This window comes from Pteronotus mesoamericanus, unplaced genomic scaffold (assembly GCF_021234165.1).
Source record: "Pteronotus mesoamericanus isolate MK-2021 breed Mesoamerican mustached bat unplaced genomic scaffold, CSHL_Meso_final contig_90, whole genome shotgun sequence".
NCBI lineage: Eukaryota > Metazoa > Chordata > Mammalia > Chiroptera > Mormoopidae > Pteronotus > Pteronotus mesoamericanus.
In genome coordinates this window covers 33,307,501-33,333,433 of record NW_026555277.1, presented here as the reverse complement: position 1 = coordinate 33,333,433, position 25,933 = coordinate 33,307,501, and the positions used below count along the sequence as shown (strand labels likewise).

Sequence of the window (25,933 nt, the reverse complement as noted above, 5' to 3'; positions counted from 1 at the left end):
TTTCCAGAAACAGCAAGGGCTTAGAAACATGTCCCTTTATTTTTAAATTTCTAGATTTATAATCAGCACAGATCAAGATATAAACTTGACCTATGGATTGTCAAGAAGACATGCTGAGGATTCAGAAATAACAAGTGAATGTTATCATCCATACAGTTTACAAATTAAAAATCATTATCATTTTTTGACTCTTTATTGTATTTTGTAAATTTATATTCTAATAGATAGGATTCTTACATAAATAATTGTCAATATTTGATAGTGACCCAAAAAGATGAAAAGCAGAAATTCACTTTATCCATGGCTCTGCAAAATTGATTAAATTAGACCCATTCAGAATTATGAATGGCTCTGAATAGAGCATGGACTTTTTGAAATCTTGGGCTAAAATCCTGGCTCTCTTATTTACTGACTGAGAGACTCTGAACAGGTAACAAAAGGCTTAATTCATAAGTTCAAAAATAAAAATCTTTGTCCATCCATAAACACTGGTCTTACCATATTAAAAATTAAATGAGATGAAAGAATGGGCAGCACAATGTCTAACCTATAGTAGATGGCTTGTGCACAAGTTATATCGTTATTATTTTCATGTGTAAGTGTTTTCTGCATATTAAGTTCTCATTGTTTTTCTTGGTCTTTCTATTCCAACCTTATTTCACATGAAGCTGATAAAAATTTGAAACTATTTTTTACACAGATTCTCCAACCCACCTCAATGTCTAGGTAGAAATAAATATATATATGTATTGTTATATTATTGTTGACTAATATTAGTTAAACTATATTTTACTTTCCCAAGAAATTTAGAAGCATTATAAACAAGCTACTTCAAATGATTCCTATTTTTCTTTGGTCTCTCATCTCTCTCTTATTTGTCCCCATGAGATTAATCATCTACTCCCTCTAAACAATCTTTTCTTCTAAGTAAAAGATTGATAAGTTTTCTCTTTAAGGGCCAGATAATAAACACCTTCAGCTTTATGAGCCAGAATGTCTTCATCATGACCCTGTAGTTGCAGTTTGAAAGCAGGCACAGTCCATGTGTCAGCAATACGTTCCAATAAAACTTTCTTCAGAAAAACAAGTGATGGTCTGGGTTTGGCCCCAGGACTGCAGTTTGCCAGTCCTTCTTCTAAATGCATATGTTTCTTCGCCTTTATTTATTTCTTTCCTTATAAGGGATACTCTGGTCCAAGCCATCATCTCCTCACCACCCCTTACCCGAACTATCAAAATGCCTCCTGACTGCTCTCCCTGGTCCCTCCCCTCCCAATCCACCCAGCAACCTCAACTGAATTAATATGCCTCCAACAGCAAACTGAAACCTCCAGTTGCTCCCCCAGATTCCACAGCTTGGTATTCAGGATTTAAGATCTTTTCTTACATTCTGGAACAAATTCATGTGCCTTCCATAGTACTGTTAAGCCTTTAAGAAAGTTGGAATATTTAAAATATGAAAATGATAAATGATCCAATATTAGATGTGTTTTCAGCCTCATCTTCACCATACTACCTTCCAGCAGTGTTATCATCAAGAATGATGAATAACAGTATTTATCATTCCAAAACTAGAGACCAAAACAATCCGGCTGACTTGCTCTTACAGTCATCTGACAAAAATTAAAATCAAAGAATCAAAGGCTTTGCATAGAAAGGCTTCATTTCTGGTAAGCACTGATCCTCTCTGAACCTATTCCCAGGGTCATACGAGTCAGGAAGATATAATTTCATGTAGTCTTTAAAGTATACTAAGTATCACACAATGTATTTTGCTAGTCAATAATACTGCTCTCTTTAATTTTATGTACTATTGCTTGTGCTATAGCAAGCCACCAAAAAGAAGAAAAAAGAGGAATATCAGGCTTTGATTTGAGAGCAGTTTCATACGTGACTGGTTTTATTGTCACAATCCATAGCCTTTCACTCATAGGGGATTTCAGGTGACATCAGAAATCAACCAAGCATACAATGATGATGTCATTTGTGGTCTAAAGGGCTGTTGGTTAAAGCTGTAAAAACTTCATTTCCTATGAATTTTTAACTGCTACAAAACAATCTCTCCATGATTTTGCTATTTTCATTGGCCTCATGATTTTTTCTTAATGTTTGTCAAACTTCATTTGACCAATTATTACCTGTTACTAAAAAAAAAAGATAACTTAAAACCATCAAATAAGAGGTTCTAGCAAAAATTAACATATCTTAAAACACATTAGAAAATATATGAAATTTATGTCATTGACATTTTGATGAATTCCATCCAATTTTATTAAAACTTTGTAACTTTACATATTTATAAAGTGTAGCCTCAAAGTGCTACATTATGTTCTCAGTTATTATGATAATATTACCCTTAAAAATAACCCTACGTATGAAGTAAGTCATATACCAAAATAGGTAATTCAATACTTCTGAATTACTTTACATAATATAATTTTTTTTTCAAATCACAGATGTTGGTAAAAGGGGGAAAATGTTCTTTAAAATTCTTCATCACTAATCTTTTTTTCCTGCAAATCCTTTTTTCCCCCTCTCTACAAAGACAATGTGAATAGGGGTAAAAGAAGACAAAACTTGACCTTTTGTGATCCCAGCATTAATGGGTCTGTTCATAATTCAATCTATGTGTGTGTGGGAGCATCCATGTGGAAACATAGAGGCTTGAGAGACATAAAGCCTTTCCCTTTAAACATTATCTGACCCTATCAGTCCCATTCACAAAAGAAGGCTTACGTATGCATATGTTGAAAAAATGCACCATCTCATTGTGCAACAGAAAGCCTACACATTCTACTCTTCATTCTTCGTGGAAATGCTGCACGGAAGTGACACTTGTACAGAATTTGAGAGAGTGACAAATGAGCAGAAGGTAACAAAAAAAAATTGAGTATTCTGAGGAGGAAACAAACTAAACTTCTGAAAGAATGCAAATGAACACCTGTCTATAAACATACGTGTAGGTTTTTGCATAACATGTAGGGCAGTTTGGCCATGGTTTATGATACATTCATGCAACCTTTGCATTTTATTAAATTCACCAGATGATTTAGAGTCAACACAAAATATTTTGTTTATAATCATTCTAAAATGTATACATATGAGGCTGTACATTCTGAACCACACATTCTGAATACTGTACTTGGGCTATAATGAATAACTCTTAGAGAAGCTCTGGGCTTTCTAGTGATGAGTTCAGTTGTCTGGCTGAATTCTATGTGGCCCTGAGTCTGTCTATGACAGAAGGAGGACTCTAGAACACTGCACTGAACTGTCACTTGAAATCAGCACAAGGGGCAGCAGCCTCTATGTTAGGAATGTCATCTTGGCATGTAGTGTACAGGCTGGGCCCAAAGCCAGGTGAGTGTGTAAACTGAAGACCAAGACACTTTGTCATTCACAACATAATTACGAATCAGAAATGGGGACAGAAGTGAAAATGAGTATTTTAAACCTCCTAAAATCTCTTCTTTGTTTTAGGCCCAGGAGTACAGTGTTTTTCAGGCTAATAAGTGAACATAGCCCAGACTTGAATGAGTGCAGACTAGAGAAGACATGGAAACCTGTGAACGAAATTAAGTATCTCTTGATTTAGAAGCTGCAGTATAACTACAAGGAAATATGAATTGTGTACCATGTGTTGTTCCTACCATTTGGATTACTCCCAACTTTTTAATAGTTTCCTAGACCACTTCTGAATGGAAAATATTTTGGAAGGATAGCTATCTTATTTGCAGCCATATGTTCCTAAGGTGCTGCCTTTATTGTAGGCTTATTCAAGAGTCTAACATCCACGGCCACTCGTGAGGAAAGAGGTGATTAAAAATAGAACTATTTTAAATGCCTTTATTATTCACCCAGCAATAGGACTATGTTGATAGCAATGAGGATGATGTCAACTATACCTTTTGAGGGAGCAATAACAATGTGTCTCACTGACCTCTAACTACAGGAGCATAATTAACCAAGGGTCCCAGCCATTGTGCTTTGGAATCCACCACCAAGTTAGTACCCATGGCTAAGCAAAGCCAAGTTCATCCCAGGGAGTCACAGGACACCTCTGATACACAATCTTGGCTCAAGGATACACCACCAGCTTTTCTGAACCCTCCTTAGACTGCAAAACAGTCTAGGATGCTTAAACCCAGACCTCCTATCCTCTTGCCTTCACTTGTGTTCAAAGGAGCCTTTCAGTCAGACATGTTTCCCAGCCTCACCCTCAGCTCTCCTCATTTTCCCTCATAGGCATTTCTTCTAATGAAATTCATACACGTTTATTCCCACCTTGGTATTTAGTTTTCGGACAATCTGGAATAACAGACTTTTAAACCCACAATAATAAATTACATGCAGATTTCCAGTAGACCATTTCCAAAAAGCTTGATGTAGTTTAATATCATCACTTAAAAGTGGTTTTATGACAAATACATTTATTATTATTCCCAGCTTTCATGTGGAGAAATTACATGAAATCAAACCAAATTTTAAGATAAAACTATAGGCAGCAGACATCTAAATCTAAAGTTCAGGTTTTCTAATGTTTAGTTTAGGTTTTGAAATATCTAAATATAGTATTTATAGTATTTTTATTTTTAAAAAGTAAATCATTTATCTTTGTCATTACAACTTCACATCTCTGTATATGAATTAGGGCCAAAGCTTGATGTTGCTGACTTTTTCCAAACAAAATATTAGACATTACAAATCAATAATAATATAATCACTTTCAAACTAGTGATGTAGAAACTGCTCTCATAGTGTTTAGAATATATTTCGAGGTTATGCCACACACATGCGTGCGCACACACACACGCAGAAAAGTACACATTCCCCTCACTGTGCATTTGATTTCCTAAGCAAACAAAAGGCATTTGGAGCCACAGCTGATGAAGCAAATATATACCCAAATAAAGTACTGTGCAGGAAGAATGCTGAAGTATACAGGTACTAAACAGGCATTAAGGCAATAATAAAGAAATACCAAATATGCATAATACTGTTGGATTTTCCAGAGAAGAGAATTTTCATTTCCAGGATTGCTAACAAGGTAGCATTCAGGATGATATATTTCATATAGGTCATTTTCCTGGGCCACTTAAGCTTTGGTTCCATTGAAATTGTAATTTTGCAAAAAATGCCAAAGAGCAAAACAATTACAATATTTAAAAGGTAGAAAATACTTAATTTGTTCATTCTTTTATTTTCTATTTCACTTCTAACAATAATTCATGTTACAGATATAATTTTAATTATATTAATTAGAGATATTTATTGGCATTTTCTGAAGTTTACCATATCAAGATACATGATAAATTCATTTTAAATTTACTGTAAAAATGTAATAAAACTCTCCAACTATGATAATAAAAACATTTTTCAAATGAATAGAGGACTATGTTTTTAAAATTTATAATTAACAACCTACCCTTTTAACTTGTTAATATTAAGTGGAATGAGTCAGAACTAAAATTAAATCTATACAATTGTTATAGTTTACATCTTAGTAATTATTCAAGTTGAATTTTTTATGAAATATTTTCTACTGAGATTACCAATCAATGTTTACAATGTAGTCTTTAATACTGGACACACATAACTCCCAAATGTTAATGTAGTCTCTGATGTAAGACTTGAATTCACTCAGGAAAATTTGATGCATTGTGTCTAAAACACATAGTTAGCAAAGGAGATATAATCAAAATAAGAAAACAGTGAAACCCTGAAGCTTGTGTACATTTATTTGCTAAAATGTCAGAAGAGAATTACATGAAAGTTTAACTCACACTATCTTATTTTTTAAGTTGCTTATAGATTTTATTTACTCACAGTGGTACATGTAAATTAGCAAACCTATGATCTTTTCTCAGAAAGGTTAAATGCTTTTTTTATTCCAGAAAACTACATAAAAAATCACTTTTCCCTTTTGTCTAACACCAATTTTCTATTAAAATTTCATTTATGGACTATGCTGTCACCTTCACAGCTTGAGCGCTGGAGGAAAGAAGGGCTGCTTTCATCGTTCTTCACTGCAATATGGCCTACAGAACCTTCTGATTAGCTCACTTAAGCTTGACGTTTGTAAACTACAGTTTTTCCTCGATAAGAGATAACTTTGTCAGCATTTTAGAAGTTCATAACGATAATTCTATTCCTAGAAATTCAGAGAATAAAAACAAGATTTAGTGTTTATTTAAAGTTCAACAAAAGTTTAATGGTTTTCCTGTGAGTATGTTTTATAATTTTCACAGTCAAGTCGCATTTAATAATTTACTAAATTAAGAAATTTATGAGGAAGAATTCATAAGTATTTTTCAGAAAATCATATGATTCATTCTGTCAAGCATATAATTATTTTTCAAGCTTCTGATATCAACAAAATGATTTCCAGTTTTGACCAATTTTTTTTCACGTCACTATCCTGTAACTACAGTTGGTTCACCACCAGATCCAAGCAAAATTTGTCTTAATTGTAAAATTAGTGTTCATGTGGTTCTATATTATAGTTTAAAAAGTAAGTTCCTTACTTCTTCCTGTGCCTTGTGGTGTTCCTCTGCTGTCACTGAAATAACTTTTTCTGCAATTTTCTCTTCCTGTTTATCCAAGGCCAGGTTTAACTGGAATAAATAAATAAATAAATAAATAAATAAATAAATAAATAAATGGCACCCGTTTACACCTAACAGTAACATTTATTCAAACAGCTCATTTACCATAGAAAGAAATTTCAAATTAATTTGGCATATACTTATGTAAAAATGCACTCCATTGAAATTAAGTAAGTTGAAAGTTCATTTTTATATTTAAAGCCTTTAACACCGAACTTTTTACTTCCGCTTTTGTTGCTTTTAAATTTATTAAAATATGATTTGGGAGTAAGTCTTTCATTGCAGACATTTGACAATGATGGGTACTATTTAAAGGCACTTTATCAAAATGAGCATAGCAGCTTTTTAAAATTAGGCTGATATTTCCTATTAAAGTCTTTTATTGCCAGTAGGGAATAAATCGGATGCTGATATGTCAGGATAAGAACTCAAGATCATAAACCAAAGGCGAATGTTACTTCAAACACTCTAGAATGGTACCAAATGCATTAAAATATTTCACGACAAAGGATAATGTATCTTAAATACCTGAACAGTTACTTCTGATCTGCTCCATTTACAAAACCAGATAGAGGTATTTGGCTACTCCCACTAAACTTTGTTATAAAAAGGTGAATGTGGCCCATTCAATAATTTTTTATAAATAGTCCCCATGGAAACAAAGTACTGTTTTCAACAAAAAGAAAAAGCTAAACTCGCACAATAATATCACTCAGTAGATTGGCATTAACAGAAAGAAAGAAAATAGCCTGATACAGAATCCTCTGAACTGGAGGCTTAGACAGTTCTTAACTAATGGACTTGTCGTGTTGTGTCTCCTTATTGAAGATTAAAAATAAACAATCACCATGTTTTTTTGCTTTGTTTTATTTGTTTTGTTAATGTTGTTTTAAATAGGCTTTCTCAATTGTATGCTTGACAAATTATGTTTGAGTTAACATGAATCTTTAATCCATACCCTGCCTGAAGACCCACCCTAATACTTGGGATAAAATGGGGGTGGGGTCAACAATATGGCCTCCTCAATCTAACTATGCATATACATGTGCTATATGAATAATATCAAACCTGTAAACTTTCCATCCACTTATATGGGATACAGCTCAGCATATCAGAGATTTTGTTTTAGAGAGAAGAAAAGCCCAGGGATCTTTAGGTTTGTGACAATTAGCCTAGTTAAGTAGTTTACAAACATATGTATAAAGGCCCAGATTGTAAATATTTTAGGACTGGGTGGGGGATATATTCTCTGTTGAAATTACTCAACTAAGACCTTATAGCATGAAATAGACAACACATAAATAAATTAGTGTAGTTATGGCTCAATAAAACAAAAAGCAAACAAGTGACAGGCTGAATATGGACAGCAGGCAATACTTGCTGATCCCTGTCCTAGACTGAGAACCACTGGAAACAAAATTTTTAAAAATCATGTAATGTACAGCATGATGACTATAGTTAACAATGTCGTATGGTATATTTGAAAGTTTCAAGAGAGTAAATCCTAAGAGTTCTCATCACGAGGTAAAAAAATTGGGTTTTTGCCCTCTCTGGGTAGTTCAGTTGGTTAGAGCATCATCCCAACACATCAAGGATGTGGGTTCAACCCGCACTCAGGGCACATGCAGGAATCAACCAATGAATGCATAAATAAGTGAAACAACAAAAATCAATGTTTCTCTCCCCCTCTCTGTCCCTCTCTCTCTCTCTCAAATCAATAAATAAATATTTAAAAATAACACTGGGTTTTTTGGCATACCTATATGAGATGATGGATATTAATTAAACATATTGACATCATTTCATAATACATAAAAGTCATTATGCTATATACCTTAAACTTACACAGTGTCATCCGTCAATTATATCTCAACAAAATTAAGACTATTCTTAGAATCATCTTCCCCAAGGAATATTTTTCCTGGGCTGAAGTAATACAAAATAACATAATATTATAAAAAGCCAAACATCAAACTCAGCTTCCGTTCATGGAAACCTATCTGTAAACCGTGGTGCCACATACAGTGTCAAGGCTCCATGGTTATTTCTTTATTGGGGATTCTCACCTCAGAAGGAAATAAGTATGTTGGAGTGTGACTGGGGAAATATTCACCAAGCTCATCTATTCTTCACAAAATTAATTTCCAAATGAAAAAACATTCAGAGCAGATATTCTTCAAGTGAAGCAAAATAAAACAAAAACATAACCACAAAACTCTTTGATGCAACAGTAGTAAGTCAGATTCTAATAAGGTCCCTCAGGACCATGACACCTAGAACTGCTTTGAAGGAACTCTTTAAAAGGTGGGAATCCTTTAAAGAGCTACATTTGGAAAAATCACCTACATTCCAATACCCAACATTCAAAGAAATACTGGACTAATCTACATCAGCTTGAGGGGAAAACATTATGAACATTATTGAAGAGCACTATATGCATAGTATCTAACAGAGAATACAGCAAAATATTGGAGTTAAGTGGTCAACAAAATATAAAGATACACACATGGGGCCTTTTCTGGACACAGAGCAGCCATTCCCAAAATAAAAATAAAAAAAAAGAGAGAGAGAGAGATTTAATAAAATCAGTTAGAGAAAATCATTGAAAGTAAAAAGTCAAATTCAGAGAGTGCCTTTTCACCCTAAGGTATTAATAATATGCAGTGTTAATAGCATCTCTCCCTCGAGTCCCAGGACATGACAACAATACCAGGATTCTTCTCTTGTCACTTTGGAGGAAAGCATCCTGTTTCTTCATTAAACAAAACTTGATGATTTTGATCTGTTATTCTTATCTAAAATATATGAAATACTTTTTGTCAATGGGCTTGGAATTTCCAAGGTTAATTTTTTTGTGTATAAAGAGGGTATATGTGTTCCGTGCCACTGAGTCAGCTCTGACTCCAGGTGACCCTCTGAATGATGTCCTAATGTTCTTTCTTCAGAATAGAAACTTCACATTAACTTCGAATTAAAAAGCAAACAAAAAGGATGAACCCTGAAGGCATTGCCCTAAGTAAAACTTGTCTTGAGAGAGAAAGACAAATACTTTTTAAAGGCTAATTATGTAAACATTTTAACATATAGTAAGATAAAATGAAATCTATCTTACAGGAGAAAAATAGCTTTAAAGAAAACCATAGAGTCCAATCATTAGTATCTTTAGAAAAGGTACAGTAATCATATAACCTGCTATGTTCTGTCTATCTAATTCATATTGGCATTCCATTTAAGTACTAGCCAAAGGGGGAAGAAAGAGCCTATTAGTCCAACCAAACTCTCAGTGTTCTGAACTGTAGTTATGACTGTATTCAGAAGAACAGCTAATTATTCAAAGATGATGTATATGGTATGCATCGTGTATAAAGTTCTTAATAAATTGATTTAACCCAACAAGAAAATGAAATCTTTCTACCAATAATCTATTTTTCACCAGTACATATTGATTTATTAATATATTATTTGATCCATATTTCACAGATCAATATAGGTAATACAATTTAGCATAAACAACAGGACAATCAGCCTTCATATATATTGACAAGTTTCTCAATGGTCTGTTAATATACAAAAGACTGGGACAAATTACTTATTTATATATACAAAACATGGTTATAAAGGCCAGCTGCAGGTATTTTTTTTGGAAAGTGCATTTTAATAAGGTCCTATTCAGTCGGGGAACAAATGGGGAAGAAGTAGTTTGCACTACAGAGTTTAGCGCAAGAGCTTTCTCTTTTTCTAAGCACGAAATCAATCATTTGTCCAGACTGTGGGAGTCAGAGTTAGTTACTGAAAAGAGCTCCGTATATAAACAAGTCAATAACTCATTGTGTGTTATTGTCGAGCTGAAGAAGTCGGCTTTCAAAAAGCCGCCCCTGCTTCTCTCAGGATGAATGTCACTGTATTCTGGGACTGGGAGCGAGCCCTTTGTCTCCAGCCATTGCTGGCTGCCATTTATGTATGGGAACAGGAGGTGGCTGCTAGGAGTGTGGGGGAAGCCACTGTTTGGTATCATGGATGTCCAGGAAAAACTGAATTTTGTCAACCTAAACAATTTGTCTGGAAATGCATTCATGAAATTGATAAAGAATGGCCACATTAAAAAAAAAAATGTTTGGTAAAGGAATTAAATAATGAGTCTGTATCATTTTCAATTGGATTAGGATGATACTTTTGGTTTCCTACATGTCAACAAAGATAAAACCAAAATATACGCAATGGCTAGAAGAGATTCAGATGTACAAAATCAAACTAATGAATAGGTTAACATGTCAAATATATGTTATCTGTTCCTACTATCTGTTCACTAGTTAGGGTGATTCTTAGGACTCTCAAATGGGGTTTTCAAAGTGGTATGTGTGTGGGGGTGTGTGTGAATTTGTTTAAGGGATTAATTTAAGTGTTTAACACTTGTAATAAAGTTAAGAAATTTGAACTTTCTTGACATAGTATTAATTTAAATATCCTTTAGAGTTTAACTGAACCTAAGATGTATAAGATATAAATATCACAGTCTTGTTCAGTTCATCTTAAAATTTAATTGCAACCTACTATTTATTCAGAATCAAACTAAGAACTATGGAGAAACACCAAACAAAGATTCAAGGTTTAAAATTAGATTAGGCAAATAAAAAAATACATGTGGATACGTGTAATAAACGGTCCTCACAGGGGAGTGCTCTCTGCAATCTTTACACAATAGCTTAGCTCTCAGACAAAGTTGGCGTTGCAGGAAAGGAGAGATTTGGGGACTTAGAACTAAATCCAACTGATCTCATTTCCCCTCACAATTCAGAAGAGCACAGCATTGAATGATATAACCTCCTTCCACAGGCAACAGCTGTATTAGACATTTTTCTAGGTACAAATAGTGTAATAGCAAAGTGTGATATGGTTGAGGAGACAAATAAAAACAATAGAAAATGACAATCTATGTCATGAGGTGGGTCACAATTAATTGTTAAATGGAGGTAAAAAAAACAATACAATCTATAAGTATAAAGGACACAGATATTATTTGGGGACAGAGTGGTTGGAGATGGAAAGGCATAAATGATGGAGAGTATCAAGCTAGGAAAAGGAGGTGATAATAGAGCAATTTTATTAATAAAAATTAGTATCACTGTTTAGCAATTAATTACATGATGAAATTCTTTCTAAATGCAGTTAGTGAGGTGGCTTGCCTTGGCTTTGGGAAGCGGGGGAGGGGAGACAAGCTGAGCCTGGATGGACAAGCAGGGAAAGAGGGCCAAGCTCATCCAAGCGAGTCGTTGCGAGGCAATGGATGGCCTGGAAGGGTACTGGGAAGCCAGGCCTAGGTGGTTAGTGTCACCTGCCCCCCCACACACATACCTAAATTTATTTAGGAATTTAAATATAAGCTGGAGGTAATATGCAAATGAGGGCATAATCCAGGACTCAGTCCTTAGCTTTGCCTTGGCTCAGCCCCATCCTCTCAAGCGACATATGCTTCACTCAGTTCGAATCTCAGAGATCCCTTAATAAATTCTGACCTAGTTCCCACTTCCAACCAGATTGTCTCACTTAAGTTCCTTCTATAAATGCGTTCAAGATGATCACATCTAGACTTGGGGAAGGAATAGAATCCTCTGTTCAAAACTGTGCGATTTCTGCCTCTGCCACACATTAGCTCTGAGACCACTGGCAACAGGCACGGTTCATGCAGCCGGGGCCTCCCAAAGCCAGGGACTCCTCTCCCAGTCTTGCAAATTCTTCAAGAAATGCCACTTCTACCATAGCCTGTAGTTTCTTGAGCACAATCTGTTTTAAGGGAGAATTTATTTTAAACAATAGTCACGATATTTGAAAACCAGCAAATAAAAGCATCGCAATGGTAATATTTTAAAAGAGTTACAGTTTGTCTAAATGGACATGAAAGAGAATTCTCCATATTTTACCTTCAATTTGTTTAATATTTAAAGAAACTTAAACTTCTTTTAAAATCTCCTTCCTTTCTTGTGTTTAAAAAAAAGTAATCATGAAAAATTTTAGCCCTTCAACACTCTGTGGGGACAGTGGCACCGAGTTCTGACCCAGTAGCCAGAATATAAACTTTCTGCTTAAACATTCTATCATGCCCTGAAATGACCTATACCCTAAACTGACCTAAGCCTGCCCTCTCAAACTCCCTGACTCTACTCCATTGCTTCCACTGCCACATGCAGTTTTGGAGGGACAGTGTCACGCTGGCCAAGGAGTGGACCTCTGACCCCCAGACCAATCGCCTCTCTCTTCAGAGATACAGTCATGAGAGGGACCACGCAGAGACATAAACAGTTGGACAGAATCTGTACCCATGAACAGCACCCAGAACAAACTGTCCCTTAGATCCAGAATGGAGCTGTGACAGTTATTTCTACAGCCCCTTCCTTTGGTCTTTCCTACCACCATGTCCATATACTACCATGTGCCATCCCATTGAATTATATTTTTGCCTATGTTAACCTGAGACAGATCCTATTGATTGTAACCAATAGACCCTAACAGATACGTCATGCATGTCTTCACAGTAAATGCCTCAGGATGCTAGGAGATCTGAATGAGTCTCTGTTCCTTGCAACTCAAGGTATCCAACTCAAATTCTTAATAATGTGTCAAGTTTAAAGTAGTCCTTCAGGTATTAAAATGGGTAATGAAACAGGGCTTATGGTTTAAAATTTATCAAAGGCTTTTCCTTTTGGGCTTTCCAAGTACAGGTTGTCCCAACTATCCCAGGCATCCTTAATATTTGTAATAATATTGCTTCTGACATTTATTATAAAATTGTGCAACAAAACAATATCTCACAAACAAGACTGTTGGCTTGAGACATTCTGCCTCTCAAGAAAACCCTTACTCCTCTCAGTGAGCATATAAACAGCTAAACTTGGAGGACTGAACCCATTAATTTCCCCTTGTAAATTAGGAGTAATGACTCTGAATGCCTTTGCTGGAATCAGGAATAAGTATGAGCGGGGCACCCAAAGAAATTGAAATTATCTTCTGGAGGACAGGCCGCTTGTAGCACAGACTTCCCCCGCTAGCTGAGTGTTCTAGGAACTCATCTGTACCAGAGCACAGGCCGGCGTTGTTGTGAGAGGCTGTGTTCAGCTTCAGTGAATTTTTCCTGAAGACTCTTTCAACATGTTTGCCCATTTCATGATGGGTGATTTATAAGCGCACCTGTCCATACCACACTGAGTGTTCAGCAGTTTTTGATCAAAACTGGCATGACCTCCGTGCTCTACCCTCCCTATTCACCCAATCTTGCTTTGAGCAAATTTTTTTTTTTGTTTCCCTGGATGATCAAAGTCCTCGAAGGGAAACATTTTGCTGATATGGAAGAGATGAAAAGAAAAATGGCGGAAGCACTCAAAGGCATCAAAACTGATGCATTCAAAAACGGTTTTGAGCAATGGAAAAATGTCTCAATAAGTGTGTTACAATTAATGAAGAGTACTTGAATGGTGACTAAAGTTTAAACATGTAAGAATAAATACACAATTTTTTATAAATAAATTCCAATTTGGGGGGAGTATCCCTTGTAGGAATAAAATACAGGCATAGCTCCTTCTGTCCTAGAAGACATAAAGAAGCCTCAGAGGGAGGGACGGGAAAGTAAAAAGGCCAGAGGAGTTAAGATACAAGTTTTCTTTCTATATTGGTGTGGCTTGGGGAGGGAGACAAGTATCATGTAAGTAGAAAAAGCCCTGGGGCAGAGAGGTCTTCTGCTCCTCCCTTCTCACTCTGGACACAGGGAAGAAGCTGTCCTGTAGTAACCTAGGACACAGCCACATTGACAAGGTGGCATGGTATGGGCAGGCAAAGGGAAGTCGGAAGTGTCACTATCCCAAACTACCCTTGGTTCCTGTGTGTCTTAGGACACGGAAGTAGCTGAGTGTTAGGAAGTTTGCCACAGGCTTTTGGCATACTGAGGGAACGATGGCTTTATAGTGAAGCAGCCCCATGGACCACTCCATCCAGTGCCAAAGGGATGTCTCAATTAGACCTTGGAGGAGAATGTCTAATACCAAAGGAAGTCAAGTTTAGGTTGGATTATGTAAGAAGCACCCCCATAGAAAGTGCCTGAGCCAGATGAGTGAGTTGCAGGTTCACATACTCCAGGCCAGGAGAGCATCCCATAACCAAGGGAACAAAGGATGTCCTTCCACTGGCCAGCAGCTGCCATACCAAATATACATTCCAATGGGCCAGCATGAGGCCAGGGGTGCCTCTCCCTGTGCCTTGAGAATATGAAAGCACACAATCTCTTCTTCCACATACTACCTGAAGGAAACTACCAGGTATAGGAGAGTCTATATGAGACACATAATGAATTAAAATAATTACTTAAATTATCATATCAGACTAAGCTTTAAACTCCATTAGAAATTCACTTATTTTCCCCCCAGGACCCAGAGGGCAAGGCTCAGAATAAAAGTGGTATTAGTGTCAGAAAATAACTGAGTCCTTTATGAATTTGCACACAAATTGTGTACACACATGTGAGAGGGTCTATTGATAGCATGAGCAAAGGAACAGAGGCAAAAACAAGATTTATAAGAAAGGAGAGAAATAAAATACAGACTGTAATTTTTCAGGGAAATTGATAAGCTGGCACCTAGGGAATTGAGTAGGTCAATTAAAGATATCAAATAAACCGTTGTAGTTGTTTATGGATTCTCCAAAAAGCTTGAGAGTTCAGCTGAGAAGCATTTGTGACAGCCTGCCTCTGCAGTATTTCTGCTTATCCTACCACTTTAATTAGACCAGTCCTGCACCATTTCCCACACAAGAACATTTAGGCAAAGTAATGAACTGTATTTTCTCTCACCCACTTATATAGCTATGTGACTCACAGAACTCCTTTAAACCCATAGTTAGGACTCCGGGGTCCAAAGGATAAGCCAGATAGGCCACTATCCTTATTGAACACTATCTGAATATGGGTTAGGCTAGGTGTGATGCACCTTACATCTCCCTTAGGGGCCAGGTTTGGTTCAAACTCACCTGTGAAGCCCACCCTGGCTTTGTCCTCTCCCCATAGGCATATATGAGCCACAATATACTGCCATATACTACAAAGAGTGCTTGCTCCTCCCTCCTCCCTTCCTTCTTTCTTTTATTTAGTATATTTATTCAATGCCAAAGCTGATATAAACAATGTACTGTGCTGGCTTTGGTCATACAAATATCAACTAGGTGCCCCTGGATCTTCAGAGAGCCCATAGTCCATTGAGAATTGCAGCTCAGCAGTCAGCTTTTCCCTAATTGTTTTCCTGTGTTCGTCCCTGAGGCAAATGCCCATACCTTATAATTCTCTTATAGCCAATGGATCCAACCATAACAGTCAGGCTGGAGATATTCAATGAACATTTATGGTAGATTAGTAGTGATAGATGGGAGAATCTTCAGATGCTAAGTGATTTTATTTTTCATTAGACAACTGTTTCCTAAACTATGTTCTAGGTATTAGGTGATGGGGATTCTGTGGTCAAATAACTTTCTTAAACAATAGGGTAAGCCATGGTATATGTGTTTCCTTATATAGCATGGCTCCTCTAAGAGCCTTTAATGTGTTAAAATACATGGTCAATGACCACATGAGCACCTCTGGGGAGTCCAGCCAGATATACTTCTAAAAATGTATCAAGACCAATGATTCTCAAACTGAGTTGAGGATCGACCTCTAAGAGTTTATTCAAGAGAGAGTACAAGAGTGGTCACTCCCCGAATACAGGAAGCACAACTCTGTCCATACATCTGCATAGCTCAACCCTACCTGCTGTGCTTTCCACAAATTTATCTACAATTCTCTCATGGAATTTGTTTGGACCTTGAGAAAAGTATTCTCTAACACATCTAAAAAATAATGACCAAGAAATTTTGGGGGAAAAGAAGAAACAATAAAAGTAATATCCCTATAAACTAAATATTCTGCAATATTAATACATATATATACATGATACTTGTAATTTTTTTAAAAAGCCTCTGATTAATATTGCTTCTTTTCTTGTTACCCACCAGTATGTCTTACTACTCACTTTTAAAATCTGTTTTCCATCCACATCTGCCCCAACATAATTCTTTTCCCTCATTTTATGTCTATCTTTAGAAAAACATAGTTCAAAAGACAACGGAAAATTTATAAAAAGAGGCAAAAAGATAAAATGCCATCACCTTTGTTTTTAAATTTAATAAGAGCCTACTAAACTTTTCTGAGGGAAAGGGTAGGAGAGCAATAGAAGCTTTATAAATTATTTAATAATTGCATTAAGTTATATTTACTGCTTCTTAAAAGTGAACTGAGATGAAAGCAAAGCTGGGAAGATCTAAATTAGACTCTCATTGTCTACCCTGTCATATTGTTTGGGGTACTGAGGATGCATTGTAGCATTCAATCCTCAAAATAGCTTCAGGAAGTCATGTAAATGATGCTCAAAGAGGTTAAGTAACTTGCTCATGAACACAAAGCAATGAAAATTAAAAAACTGGGATTCAAATCCAGGCATGTCTAACTCCAGCACCCATGATTTTAAATTATGTCTTGGGTACATCAGAAGATATTATTAATAAATGGAGGAAATAGCTATACAGTAACAGACAAATTGGCAAATTTTTCCTTCATATTAAAACATATAACTCTGAAAATCCAGAGTTAGAAATCAGAATTCTATCAACATGAATTGATTTTTGACACTTACAAGAAAATAAATTGTATATGGAGACTTTAGTCTAATGGAATTTAGTGTTTTGAGTATCGTACAAAGTGAAACTGTGTTAGGATCTACTTACTATCAAGAATTATTAATGAACGAAGTCACTGGGTGATCATTCTTTACCTAACTTTCACTTCATGTCTGGAATTATTCTGTGAAATAAGTTAAAGACAAATTCCATATGATTTCACTTATAGGTGGAATCTAAAGAACAAAATAAATAAACAAACAAAATAGAAACAGACTCATAGATTCAGAAAACTGACTAATGATTGCCAGAGGGAAGGAGAGTTGGGAAGCTGGGTGAAAAAGGTAAAGGGACTTAAAAGTACAAATCGGAAACTTGAGTTCCAGGCAATATGGAGAAATAGGTAAACATGATTAGTCTCCTTGCACAACCACATAAAAATTACAACTAAGCTACAGAACAACCATCACTCAGAACTGTCAGAAATTGAGTTGAATGGAAGTCTGACAAGTATGGAACTGAAGAAATTGCATCCACCCATACAGTTAGAAGACATGGAAATACAAAAACATGGAATGGGCTGGTCCCATACCCACATGTGGTGTGAGGAGGGATATCTCAGGAGTGAGGGGTCCCAGACCCATACCAGACCCCCAGACCAGGGATTCAGTGCCAGGAAGATAAGTCCCCATAACTTCTGGCTATAAAAACCAGCAGAGTTTGAATCAGTGAAAACAAAAACAAAAACTACTGGCTTCACATGCAGTTCCTCTTGAAGAGCCTGCAAACAGACTTACTCAGACTTACTCCCTCTGAGCTCCAGTACTAGGGTAGCAGCTTGAAAGATATCAGTGGCATATGGGGAGGAACTGAAACGTCTGGCATCTGAGTGAGAGTGGGGAACAGCTTTATCCCAGACAGAAAGGCAGGCAGAGGCTGTTGTTCCTTTTCTGAGTCCTTCCTTAACAGAGCCACAGAGCCAGCAGGCGGCAGCCATGTCTGAGACTTCATAAATCTGGCTCACAGGCCTTGCTCTGCCCTGGTGAAACCTGAGACTCCACCCCTCCCAACTTATGGCTCAAGCTGTTAACATTGGCTTTTCCATATGAATGGCTGGTCTCCATTCAGGCTTCACATCTTCCTAAATCCTCTCCAACAAGCAACAGACAGCCTCAGGAAACCCCTATCCCCCATACCTGTGGCTAAGTAGCCACAGGCCTGCTCTAGCAGCCACCAGCTTTGCATCACAGTTTGGCTTCACCTTGGAACCTCCAAGCCCAGTACAAGTATCAGCTATTTGCAGATTGCTTTGTAGCTTATGCTGGGTGGCCCTGGGTGGAACATAGGTTGAGGTGGACCCTGGCCTGTACCACTTGGAAAATACCAGAGCCTGTGTACCCAGTGCACAGCTACTGACCATATCAGAGCACCACCAACCTGCCCCTGCAATGGCTGATCCTCCAAGGAAGGCAGAGATTGGTAGTAAGTGGTCACAGCCAATCTGTACACCTGACTGGCCTGGGTAAATCCTTCCCATTGACCTGGCAACAACAATCAAGGCACAACTACAATAGGAGGGTGTACTCACCCAACAAGGAAGGCGCACCTCGAGTACCTAGCTTGGGTGACTAGGGAGGTTGTGCCACTCAACCTTACAAGACACCTATGACATTAGGCAATGCTAGCAAGACAGGGAGTCATAGAAGCTCTACCTAATACATAGAAAGAAACAGAGAGAGGCTGCCAAAATGAGAAGACAAATAAACATGGCCCAAATGAAAGAACAGGTTGAAACTACAGAAAAAGAACTAAACAAAACAGAGATGAGCAATCTATCAGATGCAGAACTCAAAACACTGGTTATAGGGATGCTCAAGGAACTTAGTGAAGACTTCAACAGCATAGAAAAGACCCAGGCAGAAATACTGATGGAAATAAAGAATAATTTACAGAGAATTAACAGTAGAGGAGATGAAGCCAAGAATCAGAACAATTATATGGAACATAAGAAAACAAAACACAACCAATCAGAACAAGAATAAAAAAGAATCCAAAAAAACAAGGACAGCATAAGAAGCCTCTGGGGGAAGCTTCATAAGAAGCTTCATAAGAAACTTCATCCAACCTTGTTCAGATTTAAGTGCCATGCTTGATTTAAAGCTTTCCTCTAATCAAGGACAAGCTAGATTTGTGACACGAGAAGTTCAGGATAGGGCAAGAAGTACCCTGTCTTTTTATTTTCATGCTTCCTCAGTTCTGCTGCTGCAGGAAATGCATCGCTTTTGCTTCCATTCCTCTAAAGAGAACTTAGTCACAGGGCCACCTCCAACTGCAATCAGACCAGGGGACAGAGTGTAGTTGTGTCTCAAAAAAAGAGAGACAGAGAGAATAATTCTGCTGGAAAACTAGAAGTCTCCACACTGTTGCTCTGTGTGGTTGAGAGCGAAATAATTAGGCTGAGTTAACAAGTGAACTTTATGACTGTTTGGGGAAAACTCTCTTTCCCTGTTTTTCTGCTTAATCAAGTCTTCTCTAACCCCTCTTGAGGTTGCTTTTCCTGAGGCAGTTTGTCATTTTTGTGTGTGTTGGCAGAGCAGTCTATTCATAACTCTAGAACATCTGTTCACACATTTCTTATCATTATTTACTATCTTCTCACTTTGCCAGGATGGGCCTGTACTCTGTACTCTGCACCCACGGCCACCCTTGTGACAAACGATCTTTTTCCCATTCCATTTGGCCCTGGTTGAGAGATCATCGGGGCAAACCCTGCCAGCATGAGACAACTGACTCAGTCCAGACTAATCGTAAAATAGCGTAAGTGTGAATACTCCATTTTGTTTAGAAGTGATAAAAATTGTGACAGAATCAATCCTTCCATGATCTCGGTTCAATGGATCAGCTGCTTTTATCTCCAGCATACTGTAGCCATATGGAATATGTACCAAAATTTTGGATATCTTCTTAACACAGGGTAAAAAAATCTTGAACAGGCAAAACCATACATATCTGTATTTTCTACTTAGCCTGTTTTTTAAGCTCTAATTTAGGCAAATATCTGATCATGTCACTATCCGCTTGAATACCTTCAGGATGGTGTATAGGATAAAAACCCAAGCTCCTTATCGTGGTGTCATTATCTGGTTTCTTCTGCTTTGCCTGCCTCATCTCCCATCTTCTTTCACAACTCTGACTTGCGCTTATGTTCTACTGATCAATGCCTCTACAGCCTGAAGTTGAGAAAGAATCTCAAGATCCATTCTTTACATTCTCCAACCTGTTCTAAGCCTCCTCCCCCCTCTACTGGGTAACTGGGCATTGCCACCGTAGTTACTGTGTTATAACCTTAACTTCTGTTGTGAGCTGGGAAAGATACAGGGATAAAAAAGTAGATTGCCACCCTGGCCAGGTGGCTCAGTTGGTTGGAGCATTGTCCCATACCCTACAAGGTTTCAGGTTCAATTCCCAGTCAGGGCACACACCTAGGATGTGGGTTCAATTCCTGGCCAGGGCCTGTGGGAGGCAACAGATTAATGTTTCTCCCAAATCGATGTCTGTCTGTCTGTCTGTCTCTAAAGTCAATGGAAAAAGAACATATCCTTGGGTGAGCCTTTTTTAAAAAAACGTAGTTTGCCATAATGTTAGGCTGTCTCTCTCTCTCTCTCTCTTTCTCTCTCTCTCTCTCTCACACACACACACACACACACACACACACACACACACACACAGACTCTTCTCTGCTTTACCTCACCCAGGAAGGCCGCTCTGACTTGTTCTCTGTCCTAGGCACAGGAATCCATCTTCAGAACCCTCTGCGATGCTCCTACGGTGATTGTGCAGGATGCTGTCGCAGCATTTACACAGTGAATTGGTATAATACAAATCTGGCCTTTTAGAGTTACATAGGGTACTTTCATTGCACCCTGGGGCTAGATTTTATTATCAGCTCCATCCTCTCTAAAACTTAGTGTTCATCCCTGCTGGTAAAGCCTACTGTGGACCCTACCATGTGCTTTTTCTTCCAAGGTATTAAGCTTTGTGTTCTGAGGGGACAGGAGCAACAACTGCCAATTGTCATTGTGATCAAGAGTGTTTTTAGGCAAATAGACATCTATTATATAAACTTGTAACTAACATATAAACTCAGGACATTTTGAAATTTAGTTTTTGTTTTTAGTACCTGATCCTGATTCTGTTTTATTGTCCTGCATTTCAAACCCTGCTCATACAAACACTAAGACTTTTGTTCTAAAGAATAGCTTAAATTTAGATACTAAAATCACTATTTTACTGACTCTAAAATGAATTCCCCACTGCTTTCCAAAATTTTTGACCTCTCAACTTTATGTAGTACCTAGATATTTTGATTATTTTGATACTAAATATTCTAATTCCTCATCAACGTCCATCATTAGAGAAGAATTTATTAAAAGCTTACTCTGTGTCAGGCACTGTGCTAAGTGTTTTACTTGCATTTCCCAGTTATCTTTAAGAAATTTGAGCGAGAAAAATCTGGTATTGTAGAGGGGAAGAGTAAAGTGTGTTTAAACTATTTGTCCAACACATGACCCGAGTCTTTAGGCACAAACTTTGGATTATTTGTAGAAAAAATAAATTTCCTCCCTCTGAATTCTTCTGGGTTCTGTGAGTGTATTACGTACAGCATCTTGCATCATCAACATGATTAAAAAATATTAATTAAATACTTATTAAGTGTTAGTCCTAGGGAATAGTGGATAACAAGACACTCCCCTCATGGAGCTTAAAATTTTCTAAGGCAGACAGATGTGAAACAAATAGCGGTGCGATGAGCATTTTTAAAAAGTGTGGCATTTCTGGGGAGAACTAAGCTAGGCTCGGGACTTGAGCAGGAAATGCTTCTTTGAGCTAAAGATGTTGCTAAACTAAAGAAGGGCAGGAAGTATCCCAATAAAGTTTGACAAGAGAGAGCATTCTAGGCAGGGGAAGTGCTAGAGTCACCTCTTTCACAAAACATTTCATATAGTATCTTATTCAATCTTCAATGTAAGTTGAGAAGAAATCCTTATTGCCATGTCACAGATGAGAAAACTAGTACTCAAAGACTGGATCAGTAAATAACATTGGAATCCTTCTCTATCAAAATCCTAAGCATTTCCACTATGCTTGGCTCCCTCCAAAACCTGCCTGTATCTGCTCCTGATCATACCAGCAATTAGAAAATATTTCTCCGTAAAAAGGTAGATATAAAATGCTTTAAGCTTTGCACACCAAGGGGCACAATTAAGGGTAAAATATAGGAACTTAAATAACAAGAGAAAAAATTCATAATTTTTTTCATAATTTGATTTTAATATGCAATTATTTATTAATAGATTTTTTTATTGCTCCAATACATTTGTCTCCATTTACCCACCACCACTCTCCCTTGCCCCACCCACCTCCACCTCCCCTCCTCAATCTCTCCCCACCTTGGCTTCGTCCTTGTCCTTCACACCTGTTCTTTGATCTGACCCTCCCCCTTCCCCACCCTGCTACCATCCTCCTTCCCCCCTCCCATCCCTGTCAGTTTCTTCTTTCTTTCAATGTTGCTAGTCATATTTTTCTTGCAACACAATTTACAGTAGACAAGTTCTGGAAGCAACCTAAGTGCCCATCAGTAAATGAGTGGATCAAAAAAACTACGGCACATTCACACAATGGAATACTACGCAGCAGAAAGAAAGGAAGAGCTACTACCCTTCGCGGCATCATGGATGGACCTAGAGAGCATTATGTTAAGTGAAATAAGCCGGGGGTAAAAAACAAATACCATATGATCTCAACTATAAGTGGAATCTAATTTAAAAAATGCTTAATTTTTGATGAAATTAAAATATAATAGTAACAATTGAGTACAGTATTTTTTAACTTTTTAAAAAAGACTTTATTTATTTATTTTTAGAGAGAGGGAAAGGGAGGGATAGAGGAAGAGAGTGCGGTTGCCTCTCTAGTGCCCCATACTGGGCACCTGGTCCGCAATCCAGGCATGTGTCCTGACTGGGAATGGAACAGGCAACCCTTTGGTTCACAGGCCGGAACTCAATCCATTGAGCCACACCAGCTAGGGCTTGAGTACAATATTTTATAATATAGGTCTATTAATAAGAAAAATGAAATTCTTTTGGGAAGAAACAACATTTCAATAAATTGGGGTTCAAAGCTAATGTTCCCTATGATCAAACAAATTGCAAATATACATCTGTAAAAACCATTCTTAATTTGTGGGTCATACCAGAACAGGTAAACAGTCAGATTTGGGCCACTAGCTATATCTTAACAACCACTGTATCAGGCCATCAACATTGAGAGCAACACTGTTCAACAGAAATCTAATGGGAGATAAATATGTAATCTTATATTGTCAAGTAGCCACATTTTCTAAAAAGGGTCAAAATATAGGGTGAAGGTATTTTAGTAATCTATTGAAACAAAATATTACCATTTAAACATAAATCAACACAAAACTTATTAATTAGATATTTTACCATCTTTTTCCATACTAAATCTTTGATATCCACTGTGAATTTCACATAGCATGTCTCAGTTTGAACTAGTTATATGTCAAGTACAGCACAGCTGTAGGGGCCAGTTCTGTGTCAGTCAGGGGACAGAAATGTGTAAACAAGAGAAGAAGATCTTATAGAATCTACATTCCACTGACGAGTCTATGAATTCCACAAATTCTGTATAAAGATGGCAACTGCCACTCAGTGCCACAAAATACTGTCATGTGGAAAAGTGGTCCAATGTCCCAGATTTTCTGAGAAGCAAAAAGTCTAGAATTTAATGTAAAAATCTGATTTTTAGTTGTTGGCAACTAATTTTTTAAAAAATTATACACTCTCTAGAGGTGATACACTCAAACAATTCTACTGTGCCTACTAAGCCTGGCCATGGCCTGCTCCACATTCGCGTCCTCTGTCCGAAGCTATATTGCATATAAGTGCTCAAAAAATTATGACTTTCAAATTAAGATAATAAACATTTGCAAATAAAATACTTAGAGAGCCTCTCAAGGTAATGATAATTAATAAAATAAAAATAATTATGGAAATATATTAACATTTAACCATCTTATAAAAATAAGTTTACCCACTGAAATTATTCAATACTTTTTTTAACTAATAAAATTCTTCAGTTAAAAGTAGCCATAATCACAATAGCGAAAATACAGAAGCAACACAAATGTCTGTTGATGAAAGAATGGATTAAAAAAACGTGGTATATAGATGTAGTGGAATATTATTCAGCCGTAAAGGAAGGAAATACTGACACATGCTACAAAATGGATAAACCTTGAAAATATTATACTAGATGAAAAAAGACAAATATTTTGATTACACATATATGAGGTACCTACGGTAGTCAAATTCATAGAGATGGTGGCTGCCAGAAGCCAGGGGGTAAGAGGGGTGGGACACTGGTGCGTAATGGGGACCGAGCTGCAGTTTGGGAAGAGGAGAATTTCTGGGTGGATGGCGGTAATGGGTGCAGACCAATGTGAATGTACTTAATGCCTCAGAACTATACACTTTACAGTGGTTAAAATGGAAAAAGTTTTAGATTATGATCTTATACCACAGTAAAAATTAGCAATAATTTATTTTAGTAAGAAAAAGAATTTTTATTTTTAAAACTCTTTCTTGAAAGAGTACAGTAGAGCCTTTCAAATTCACCCAGATTAAACAAGAATATGAAACGCTTAAAAGTTTAATTACAAGTGTTTTGAAATTTTTTTTTCCTAATTCAAGTAAGAACACTAAGTGAAACTGATTAACGGTGTCGACTTGTTCAAACTGTGGCAAAATACCTTTGAATGCATAAAAAAGTTGGTAAATTTGATCTGTAGTACTCACTCTGTTTCTGTGTAAATAAACCCTTCCAAATTGTCTGAGATTACTCCAAAACGGTTGCTTTTCTGAGTAATTTATGTATGCCTTCCAGGTATTATTTTCACAATTATTGGGGATTTGTACCAATAACAATAATATTTACCTACCTCAAGGACTGTTAAGAAAATCGAATGAGATAACTTTAACCTGGAAAAAAATCATCATAAACTACAAAGCACCATGCAACTGTTTTCTTATTATCAAAGAATTAATAAAACGAAGGCCAACTTTTGCCCGGATTCCATCCAAAACACATTCTGAAAACAAGTCTGAATAAATGATTTACCAAAATGGTTGCTTTCCTCCAGCCAAACTTGCTGACAAAATATTCTCAATTATCTCTAATCCACACAGGGACAAAAAGCTACACTGGCTTTCACTCTGGGATTTTAAAGTACAATCTCATAAGACAAATGCTTCTCGAAACTCTGTGGACCCAGCCAGATTTGCATTTATAGAGAATTCAGAGCAGGATACTCCTGGCTCAATACTTCTACCATCTAGTATCAAAGAGTTCCCATCTCCATTTTCCAATGCATGGTTTGTGTTCGGAATTCATTTCTGTGGGAGGTCACGGAGTCAAACACTACGACCGAGAAAGGAACGGTTTATTCACAATGCAGGGAGTAAGTGTGAGCCCAGATTGCGAGGGCAATCAAATCTCATGCTTCAAAAAGAAAATGATCATTTGCAAGGTCAGGAAAGAATTTCCTCTTCTCTTTTAATAGG

The 25,933-nt window shown here is 37.0% G+C and overlaps 1 protein-coding gene across 1 annotated transcript in view; it reads right to left on the bottom strand.

Moving 5' to 3' along the window:
- DCDC1 (doublecortin domain containing 1) overlaps window positions 1-25,933 on the bottom strand; it is a 349,931-nt gene that overhangs the window by 199,341 nt on the left and 124,657 nt on the right. Inside the window, exon 8 of the mRNA XM_054585968.1 lies at window positions 6,525-6,614. Within this exon, the coding sequence (XP_054441943.1) occupies window positions 6,525-6,614 (90 nt within the window). The remainder of the gene's footprint in view (window positions 1-6,524; window positions 6,615-25,933) is intronic.